Source organism: Bactrocera oleae, chromosome 2 (assembly GCF_042242935.1).
Source record: "Bactrocera oleae isolate idBacOlea1 chromosome 2, idBacOlea1, whole genome shotgun sequence".
NCBI lineage: Eukaryota > Metazoa > Arthropoda > Insecta > Diptera > Tephritidae > Bactrocera > Bactrocera oleae.
Window position 1 is genome coordinate 2778995 of NC_091536.1, and position 11984 is coordinate 2790978.

The 11984-nt window shown below is 34.1% G+C and overlaps 1 protein-coding gene across 1 annotated transcript in view; it reads left to right on the top strand.

Moving 5' to 3' along the window:
• The window catches only part of LOC106622710 (uncharacterized), a 28866-nt gene extending 17695 nt beyond the window's left edge, over window positions 1-11171 (top strand). The window contains exons 7-15 of the mRNA XM_070112404.1: window positions 410-819; window positions 864-973; window positions 1137-1204; window positions 4930-5007; window positions 6114-6343; window positions 6492-6622; window positions 9158-9534; window positions 10240-10652; window positions 10804-11171. Of these exons, the coding sequence (XP_069968505.1) occupies window positions 410-819; window positions 864-973; window positions 1137-1204; window positions 4930-5007; window positions 6114-6343; window positions 6492-6622; window positions 9158-9534; window positions 10240-10652; window positions 10804-11004 (2018 nt within the window). The 3' untranslated portion in view covers window positions 11005-11171. The remainder of the gene's footprint in view (window positions 1-409; window positions 820-863; window positions 974-1136; window positions 1205-4929; window positions 5008-6113; window positions 6344-6491; window positions 6623-9157; window positions 9535-10239; window positions 10653-10803) is intronic.
• Window positions 11172-11984: the final 813 nt, after the last annotated feature.

An 11984-nucleotide genomic window follows, 5' to 3' on the forward strand; every position in this document is an offset into this window, starting at 1 on the left:
ATATTTATTCGCGAAGACTTGAAAACCGTTTTTTTAATTTCATGAGCCCTTGAAAAGTGTGAATGCACCATGTATATGACATGTTTTTCCCTTCTATTACTGCATCTTTGGCATCTACTACCCTTTTTTATTTTTAGAACAAGAACGAATGCAAATATTGATTGTTGATACATACAAACAAAATATATCCATCTCCATTTTCTTATGGTGTTAAAAGTAACCTTCAGGTGAAAAAATTAAAATAATCTGGATCTTATTGTGTTTGTGATAGCGAAGTCCTGGCCGATTATAAATAAGTTTTTAAATAAATTAAACACGCTCTTTTCTTTTAATTTACTTTTTTAAGTTTTATATATATGTATGTACTTATATACCTATCTGTTTGTAATTTTGTTTAATTTTATTTCAGGCAACAAGTCGGCTTTGAAGAAATTCGCGATTGCTTTTGTACTCTGCTTACAAAATCAGTTTTCGAGCAGTTTCGCTTTCGTAAACTATATGTCGCATATATTTGTTGAATCTGGTTCGACATTAGATCCACAGCAATGTACGATCTTTACGAGTGTAGTACAGATAATTGGCACACTTTTCGCATCCATCTTGGTTGAAAAGTTTGGTCGCAAAACACTAATGTTGGCTTCGACCGCTGGTATGGCGCTTGGCATGTTCGGCTTTGGTGCGTTCGTACAATTCACCGATAGTGCGACAAAAGCCGAATACAATTGGGTTCCACTAATGGCGGTTGCTTTTGTTGTAATCTCGTTGACCTTTAAAATAATTGTGGAAACTCTGCTGGCAAAAGTTAGTCTGATGTGGGAGGTGGGTTATTTGAAATTATCATTATAGCTTTATCATTTTTACAGATTCGCGCTCAGGCACAGTCGATTACAATGATGTTTTGCAGCATTATGGTTTTCATCACGCTGAAGTTGTATCCTTGGTTTCTCTTCAATCTGGGCATATCGATCACAATGTATTTGCAAATCTATGTCTAAGGATTGAGAAACTTATTTATCGTTTATGAAGTTTGTGGAGTAAGAAATAAAGACGGTTAATATTTAAATACATTACAATTAACTTAGTAGTTTTTGTTTCTGTAAATTTACCCTAAACATTTTTCAAACGAAATCATATAGGTATACCATAAAAAAGAAATATAAACGTGTGCTTAAACTATGTGAGACCGTTCTGAAACATCCGTGTCGTAAACGGTGAACTCAACAAATCAAGAAATGTTTCAATAATTTTGAACATATGAATAAGGTTTTATTTATTATATTGGCTATCATACAGTATTACATATTTTTAATAACTGAAATGCAATTATTGCTGTAATTAGCTGGTCTTATAAATAATAGTCCGACGCATACCAAAAGCTTTCTCAATTAATTTTTGATTCAAATAAACATAGAAGCCATGAAATTTTTATAAATATATGTATTGGCAATCTGAATTGAAAATATACCATCTCCTCTCTGTAAATATTTGTAAAAAATTAGCATAGATTTGTTAAACCAACATTTAGTTTGTTCAAATAGAATTCTTCTCCTTCAACCAGCATGTTGTACTGATGGAGCGACCAGCAGTTTTGCCAATAATAAAATCGGCAATTTGCAGATTATTTTTAAACATTATAACTAACATAATACAATTATCTGTGTAAACAATTCTTCGACACATTTCACATTTGTAAAATCCATTTACATAAAGAGAGTATTAAAATAAATTTCAAATAGGAGTTGCAGCAACTCAGCACGTTCGCTTTAAAAAGGAAATAATAATGGCTTTATGACTTAATGAAATTGTTTTTATAATCTAGAAAAATGTTGCTACTAACTACTACTAAATAATAGTTTTGTTCACCTACCGGTTGTATTGTTTTTTTATTCTGGTAACATGGTGCAACATAATGTGATGGTTGTCTTCACCTAATGGGTGTTCGTAACAGCTAAAACTATCCAGATAGATAGAGAGTTATATATCCCTATATATAACAATGAGATCAAATCGAATTCCGTCTGTACGTCCATCTGTTAGACAGTCTATCCGTCAGTGCAAGCTATAACTTGAGTAAAAATTAATACATATTAGCACTATATGCTAATTGGTATTGGCTCCATCAGACCATTGCCACGCCATCTAATAGGCTTAATGTGCATATTTCACAAACCACTAAAACCAATACAATTAAATTTACTGAGGAAAAGTCTTTCTAGCACCTTTCCATATACTGTGAAAATAGATGAAATCAGATGATAGCCACGCCCATGTCGAAAACTGCTAAAAGTATATAAGTCAGAGACAATAAATTTTATACTAATGCTGGCACCGCGCACCTTTACGTGAAATCCTATATCTCAGGAATTACTTGACCAATGTCAAAATTTCGCTCATTGTAAAAATGGATGAAATCGGACTACAACCACACCTACTTCACATAGATTCCAATTTGGAATTCCATATGATTCTTACACTTTACATTATATATACTATGTAAATCAAACAATAATGACAACTTTTTAAGCCCCCAAATACCAAATATGTGGACCTTTGTGCCTACAGCTGATTGTTTTTACCGAAAATATTGGTAAAACTCGAAGACACATAACAATTTGGTTTAGCACTGAGTTTGTTTTTACCGAAAATATTGGTAAAACTCGAAGACACATAACAATTTGGTTTAGCACTGAGTTTGTATTGTTTATTTTATTATAAATATGTATCTCGGATATGAAGCAAACTGTAGTAATACAAAGTGTGTCGACGACCTATATTAATCATTAGTTAATAAGATACCAAATCCATTGTAACCCATTTGGTTTATTCGAAAAATGAATACTAAATTGTAATGCAAAATTTTTTAATAAATATTAAGTTTTGTTAATGTCTGAAAGAATTTTCCCGGCTTTGATCCTTACAGTTGCGTTTGGTTACATCAGAACTTAGCCCTTTCTTACATGTTTAAGTTGACTATTGTTCAAAAATCCATACATTGTAATTTTTTTGGAATCACTCCGAGTTAATTGCGACACATTTTATAGGAGGTACAAAAACATATGTATGTTTATATAGTCATTCAAATTACTCATGGATATACTTGTAGTTATAAAAAATATGTGGATATGAGGTTATGCACCTTTTCAATGAAACACATACTAATCTTTCACTTAACTTTCTACAAACATTTTTCTAATCTTGTGCAGTCGATACTCACAGAATATTTTATGAGCTCATTAAAAAGTAATTTAGATTAGAATAAACACATTTTATTTACCCCTATTTAAGGTATTGTTTTCTAAAAAATATATTATATATTGTATTGTATATCTGTGTTTTGTTATTGCACAGATTGCACAAAACTTTAAACTGTTTTGGTAGAATTTCGGTGATAGGTATATTGGTTCCGAAATCCAAAGATTCCAAGGAATGTTGTTATTAATACCTGCAAATGTTGTTAGGTGTTCTCATGTTAGTAATTCGCCGACCATTGAAAATAATATCTAAATTCGGTTGAGATCGAACATTTTCTACTTTTACAAATTTCGAAGCTTAAATTCAAATTCAATACCTTAAAATCCATTAGAAGTTGAAAGTTGCCTTTTGATGGCTCTCTCTATTTGTCAGTTGGTATCAAATTTCATTTTATGAAAAGGAGGACAAACTCGATGAATATAACTGGTGTTTTTTAGACTTGATATAGTTCGCGCGACGCATCGCAACAAAATTTTGCTTAGCGATAAAGTTTAATTTTAGTTAAATGGGTTGGTTAATAATCAAAGTTATCGCATTTGGAGTAACACAAACCATCTAGGGACGGCATTACATTCACAAAAACTCATTGGTCCACAATTCTTCAAAAATGAAGCCGGTCATAATATTTTAGTCAGTGGGGAATGCAATAGAGAAATGATTAATGACTTTTTCTTGCTTGAATTGGAGAATGTTGATGTGGACGACCTTTAGTTCCGATAAGATGACGTCACAGGCCATAAAGCCAACGAAATAATCAATTTGTTGAAGGAAACTTAAATTTTGCTTAGCGTAATATAATATCTCGCGTCGTGCACCTGTGGCGTGGCCGAGACGATAGAGGTCTTGGAAGGAGAATATTCGGCGCCTTATTGCTGACGTATGGCCAGAATTACTGTACAAAGTGATCGAAAATTTTACTTTTGCATTTATTCAAGCCAGCCTCCTATGTCACTTGCAAGGAACAATTTTTAAAATATTATGGCAAACCCGTATAAATTATTTTTTAATTATTTATAATAAAGCTAAAACCTAAAAAAAAAACACACATTTTAGCAAGCAAACTCGTTCCAATGTCCTTCTTGTTTCTACATTGATAAGATCACTATTGTGACTGAAAAAGCTAATTATGATGAAAAAGATTATATTTAAAAGGATTGCGATTGTGTATTAATACCTAAAATTGTTGTGATTAGAGGTTTTTAAATAACGGCAACTATGTACGAGTACTAAACATCTGAAGGAATGTCTTGAATAGTGCAAGGAAGTCGTAAAAGACGGCCCAGAAAAAATGAACGGGATAGATCTACTTCTGAATGCTTATGTGTTCAGACCATGGCTGAAAATGCTGCCAATATTTCTCCATGTTAGCTAGAACTGAATTTTCGGTAAGCTTAAGTACATACTTGTATTGCTTATTTGCATGTGCGTACCCTTCTGCTTGTGCAAATATCGCAAATAAAAGTTTAAAATTGTAAGCATAAAGCTAAACAAGGCTATAATTTTGTATAAAACGAGCGTAAAAAAGCCGCCATTGCTGACAGTTGTGGATATTGACTTATGGCAGATGTACCACTTGGAGGTTGAGTGCAGTGTTGAATATATTTTTTGGTGTTAAAGCAGTGGATTTCGAGTGTCTGTGAAACTTTTTACTTCTTAAATAAAATTAATAATTGATAGCAAGACAAATGACCAGCCCGAAAGGTTTATCGATTTGGAGCAAACGCTATCGTATGCAAATACTTGTTACGATTGTGGGTGAGTACAAAATTAAACCTGGCGAAGTGATGAAAAACTCAACTGAGAGATGATTATGTTTTTCAATGAAAAACGGGCTTTGAATTCTTCTTGCCAAATTTAATTGAAATATGTATGAATATCTTGTGGTCTAATGCGACGCGATTATTTTAAAAATGCCGATGTTAATCTTAGCTTGAATTTTAGAAGAGTGAATATGACTAAAGTCATAGCCCTGGGTTTTAATCCTTGTTTGAAATGATATAACGATATGGATTTATGGTTATGATACCCTGAACAGGGTGTATTAAGTTTGCCTTGAAGTTTGTAGCAAACAAGCGTGATGAGCTGAGTTGATTTAGCCATGTCCGTCTGTCTGTCTATCTATATATATACTACTACTAGTCTCTCAGTTTTTAAGCTATCGATCTGAAATTTTGCACCTGTCCTTTCCTCACAAAGAAACTGCTCACTGGCAGGGCTTAATATTTAAGGCAATAATTCAATCTCCGAAGAAATTGTTCAGATCAGATCACTATATCATATAGCAGCCACACATTGAACGATCGAAATCAGTTTCTTGTAAGGACTCTTTATATTTGTGAAGGGTATTTTAGCTTCGGTGCAAACAAAACTAACGTTATTTCTTGTTTTTAATTTATATTGACACAGGGAAAAATCTAAGTAAAATATATTTCAGATTATCCGTTCAGAATATAATATGTTAGGGTTGGGAAATATTTCGTAATATTGTGTCCAACTTTCAGTATATTTGGAAGGAAACACCAATAACTTCCTGAGACATTTTTACGGCAGACGTTGTCATGCAAGTAAAATCAACCCCGTTAGAGTCAGATCAGAGGACCTTGACGGTTGTATATACTAATTATAGTCAATGAAGCACCTGTATTTTGTTTACTGTTTAATTATCGTTTATTTGTCTTTAAAAATGTCATAATCTGTTGATAACGTAGAAAAGAACTATGGGATAAAAGCAGAGTTCTTTCATTGTATCGTTTGTTCATTCACAGTCGCCGGTATAAATATTAAAATTATTTATTGTAATTGTTGCACTGTTAAATATTTTTTAAGTATCCAACAATAATTTAATAAATTTATCTTTTAAGCTAATATTATAACCTTTACTCATGGTATCAGTTTGGGATGGCTCTCTCCCATTATACAATTGCTACAATCGCCCGAATCGCCACTCAACTTTATGATTACCACCGATCAAGTGTCCTGGATTGGTTCACTTTTTGGTATCGGCTTTCTGGTGGGTAATATTTTCTTCGGACTCACTTTGGATCGGTTGGGAAGAAAATTCAACATGTACTTGCTGGCTATACCACACATGGTAAGTTGTTTTGTTATGGGTAGAATTGAAAATAGGAAGTATAATGAAAGTGGACAGGGTCGAAGTAAGCATTGCCTGAAATCGGCTATATGTACATAAATAATAAAGTGAATACTTATTAATCACATATTAATTTAAACTTGCGCAGCTTTTCTGGATTCTGAGCTATATGGCACAAAACATCGATTATCTGTATGCAGGACGTTTCTTTGCTGGATTCACGAGCAGCGGCATGTATGTGATCATACCGATCTTCATTAGCGAGTTATCAGACAAGGAGTAAGTATGCTAAGAGCGAAGAGCAATATATCTAAATACATACAAGTATATACATTTGTACAAATACTTAACCATAACTAAGTCCAATGTGCAATTAGCGACTAAGAACATGTATATGTTTGCGTTACAAAATCTGTTCTCAAAATTTTAAAAATAACATATAGCAGCAATCACAAATGCGTATATATACATATACGATATATCTGTTCGAGTGTGAATTCGCATTCACGGAAGTCGGTAATTTAGAGCTAACTATACCAATAGAAATATTCGAACACATAACACTGTTTAATAATATTTATATTTTATTTAAACATTAAGCTGTAATAATGAAGTTCCCTATTCTAATCAGAAGTGTTTCAATCGTACAGAGCAAGTCAACTTTTACTTTCTCTGATTTAGCCTTGTATTGAGCTCGTAAATAACCCGATGATTTCCGGTTTACATTTTAGGTGTCCAAAAGAAGTCAGAATCTGGATATCTGAGACTTATAACTCAGGTTCATAGATAGAAGTATTAGGGTTCCTATAGAAATTCCAAGTTTATATTAAATACAGACCTGAAACTTCCTGGATCAGGAGGAGAAAAACGCATATAAAGAATATTGCGATACCAAACTTGTAAACATAAAGACATGACTTATTTTAGAAATTATAATAGTGTTTCGAATATAATAGGCCTAAAGACAGGCCAACAGATGAAGATGACTATAAAGATCTTTTCTATTTTAACAAATTTCTACGACATTAATATTTCCAAACCTCTTTGGTTTGATACCTACATACATATATGTATTTAGTTTTTTTTGTGAATATTATGAATAAACAAGTAACGAAGGGCCAAGTTCGGGTGTAATCGAACATTTTATACTTTCTCAATCGTAAGGAAAAATTATTGCAAAAGAATTCAACAATCATTATTCGAATAAAGCCTTAAAGGAATTCAATCATATCTTGTATCTTATTAACTTGTATTATAAGTCGGCCAAGGTCTAGACCAATTTGATTTATATTCAGCGCTAAGCCACCTAATTTTTTATGAGATCTTGTTCACTTTCTTCTTTCTTTAAAATATCACACATATTCACCGATATGAACGGTTTTAAGTCAGGTGGCAAGTCAGAAATCACTATATTACGTATATTGAGGTAATAAAATGTCTGGATTGATAGTATTAACTTTTGACATTACCGAAGTATACTCTAGAATATGTCGCAATTCTGTGACTATACACACTGACAGACATATTCGGCGTAAAGTATGTTAGAATAATGATAATCATATGAAAGCTTGGATAATTCGACGGATATCATACAATTCGGCATTAAAATAATTTCCCTAAGATATCTTACATATTGACTGATATGTACCGTATTAAGCCAACCGGAAGTTCGAAATTCATATACATATTAGATGAGACTAGGGGCAGTATTGATCCGATTTTATCCTTTTTCGGCATCACGACGAACTATTGCTCTTTGAGTTTCATTAAGACTTACTAACCAATATATACAATATAAAGTCAACCGAAGTTCTTTGTATTATGTATAAGGCGGCATTTTGTGGGCGTGGTAAGAGTCTGATTCTACCCATATGCAATACCAACCTTTTTAAGGTGCCAAGAAACACGTGTGCTAAGTTTTATCAGACATCTCACTTTTTATCGCTTGTACAGACGGACGAACGTACAGATTTCTTCCTGATCATTTGTACATAGCTCTATATATCTATTGTATATCGATTACTTTTTTCGATCGATAAAAAGACAAATTACGTTTAAATCCATTTATTTCTCTTTATACATGAGGTATAAAATTTAAAGTAGATCTCTTCTCTAATCTACTAGTCTATTTACTTAGATGATGAACATTATATTTTGCGATCTTGAAAGGTCGTGTACCCAATTTTTTAAGATACTCTTCAATTTTATTAAGATAGACGGTTATTGTCTCGAATTTCTTATTTCTGCACAATTCACTCCACATTATGTCTTCAAAGGCTATACATCTGCTTAAGATTTTTTCGCTAGCAACTAACATTTCTTGTAAATACGATAAGATAGCAGCTACACGCAAACTTTTAAGATATATATTTTAGTTAATTTATGCTTAGTCGGGCTGTATATTTATTATTTTAATAAAAGTGAGCAGTTTAGGTTCTTCGAAGGTCTAAAATATCATGAAATAAAATAAGCGATAGCGCATGCTAGCTGAACCACATTTATAGCTCTGAACCTGTCGATCTCTACATACTTGTATTTGTTGTCATGAATTGTTGGATAAACATACTTGTATTGTGATTTTTTAATCTAATCAAACCAGACTGAATTACTTTCATGGGGGTAGAAAAACTTAAATCAAATATCGCAACATGTGCACAACTTTATTTTTATATTTGGGTATACGAGTATTTTTAGACATTTTTTTTTAGATACGTATTATTTATCTTATCCATATATTTAAGTTTATAATGTTTTGAAATGCTCTATTTAATAAGTACAGAAGTTCTTAATTTGCTATTTCTTATCACTTTCTAGAATACGTGGCGCCCTTACTGCTATGGCGATGGGTTTCCTCAGCACGGGTATTTTACTTGGCTACGCGCTGCCCGCATATCTTGACTACTTCTTGGTGCCATGCATTATAATTGTCTTGCCCATTATTTACTTTGTTGCCTGTTTGATATTTCCAGAAACGCCACAATATCTCTTGAAGCGTGGACATACCAAAACAGCGGAAAACGCTTTTAATTTTTACAAGGGTTTACCAAAATTGGAGGAGGGTTCGCAACAAAAATACAATAGAGACTTAGAACTGCCAGGGCCCACTCTTCAATCGACCACCGAATTTGAAGAACTTAAAATGGCTGTACTGTCTGGTGGATTGTCCACGCCCATCACGATAAAAGATTTTTGTAAGGAAACACATCTATGTCTATATTCGATTTAGTACTTATTTTGTTCTCGAATTGACCACACGCATACTCTTCAAATCAATGAGCATCAAAACGCGAATAATATGATTGATAGTTTAGAGAGAGTTTAGGTTAGGTTAAATGGTCTATCCGTTGTGGGACCTAAAAGTCTTATAAGACAAATTATAAAGAGCTAAATGAAATGACGAAGCGCTTTGAGGTGATCACAAATTTGTTGAAGCGGTTAATGCCAGTTTCGACTGATCGACGGGATTTTTAGCATTACAGCATAAACTTCTGGAGTTACGGCAAGATAAATTTTGTTAAGTGCTCCACGCGAGGTCCAGTACTAGAACTCAAGATGAAAACGGAAATCCCACTCGTTCCCATTCCGATGTGAGTGGGATAAGGGTGTCTCTTCTTGCTAGGTCATTGGCTTTGTAGTTTCCAGCGATTCCGTTATGACCCGATATCCAAATTCATCTGTTTTTCCAGGTCCATATATATTATCCCTTATATTCTCAACCTTAACCTTAACCTAACATCAGATCAACCGCAACTTCTACTTCAATATAAAGGATCCGTTCCGTCCATTTAATAAAAATTTGAATCTCCATTTAAATCTTGTTTTTTTTTTTAATTTCGAAGAATAGCTTTAATGGCAAAATGACAAGTACTATAATATATTTTTGCTTATTCTTGCAGTTACCAAATCGGCCATGTTTAAGTTTTTCACGGCCTTCATTGTGTGCATTCTGAATCAGTTCTCGAGCAGCTTTGTCTTCGTCAGCTATATGTCCGCCATTTTTGCCTCCTCCGGTTCGACGATGGATCCCAACGAATGCACCATATATATGGGCGTAGTAGAGATAGCGGGAACGGTGACTTCGACTGTACTGGTGGAGCGATTTGGACGGAAAGTACTTTTACTTTCCTCTACAGCTGGAATGGCTGCGTCCATGTTTGCTTTCGGCATTTTCGTACAATTTACCGATGAAGCGACCAGAGCACAATACGACTGGACGCCGCTCGTGTTAATGGCGTTGGTGGTATATACGGCTGCATTCGGTATTGTTGGATTGACATATACGATCATTGTGGAAATATTGCCGGCGAAGGTAAGTAAATGGCTGATTGCGAAACTGTGAACGTTTTCAGACTGCAAGAGTAATGTATTTATGAAATCAAGAAATTAGAGCGCGGAATAACTGTTTTATAAATTTTGTTTTTTAAAACTGTGTAAAATCAATTCAACCTTTAATCTTACAGATCCGCGGTCAAGCTCAAGCGATCGGAATGGTATTCATGAGTATCTGCATGTTCGGCGCTCTACATCTCTATCCCATGTTCCTTTACAACTATGGCCTGCCCATTACCATGTACTCCTGCACTGGTGTTTGTGTTGTTTGTGGAATTTATCTCATAATTTTCCTCGAAGAGACAAGAGGCAAGTCTATGGAACATGATTAGAAGGGTGGATGCAGACGCATGTATCTATTAAATCCAAGGAATCTCTACGAATTCATAATGCATTCGTTCTGGATGCAATTAAAGATATATAGATGTTTTGTTTTTATAATTTATCAAACTTTTTCTAGAAAAATATATGTGGATGCGAGTTTAATTAGTAAATTTAATATGTGAATTTTCGTTTTGTAGAACAAGTTTAAAAACTATTTTCTGGCCCACTTTTGTTGCTTCAGCTTAACGAAAACTTCTTCAACTCTAGCTGGACCTCTACACAAAATTACGCTAGGCGTGGGAATAGCGGATCACTTGGCCATAAAGCATTCAAATACAGCAGCGTTTATGTATAGGTGGATATGTTATTGACTGAGAGTTTTCGCTAACTGTAAACATCGTATCGATTTGTATTATTTTCGGTTTCTATGTTTCGACCGGCACAAAATTGCCGCAAATTTAAACTGCTGCACGATCATTATCGGCGGCGATCACCGCTCAATTACACCGGTGCTCTATGTCGGCCAAACACTATAATGTGATCGTAGTGGTACAGCGGCTGCTGTGGTGGCCCATGCTTCATTTGCAAGTGGTCAAAATTGTTGGTGAAGGCGTTCGTCAGCCATTTAGTCAGCCACCAACATTTGCGGCTAATTTGTGAGCAATAGGTTATGGCGATTATGCTCATGTCGAAAATGTTAATCGAGGCAAATTCAAAATAGAAAAGCATGCAAGGCATCACTCAGCGTCCGCCCTTTGTATTTAACGAAAATTCTCTTTGAAGTTTTGAAATGCTGCTGGAAAATGGTGTTGCAGCGTTTAATATCGGTAAAATGTTGCAAAGTAGAAAATTCGTTTTGTGGTGGGTGGGGGATTGCAACTCCAAGTTGCTAATGTTGTTGTGCTGAAATTGCCTATTTTTCGCCGCACCTAACGGTAGAAGGCTGCCAAGTAGATGTATAATGCTTATGTATATAAATACATTAATG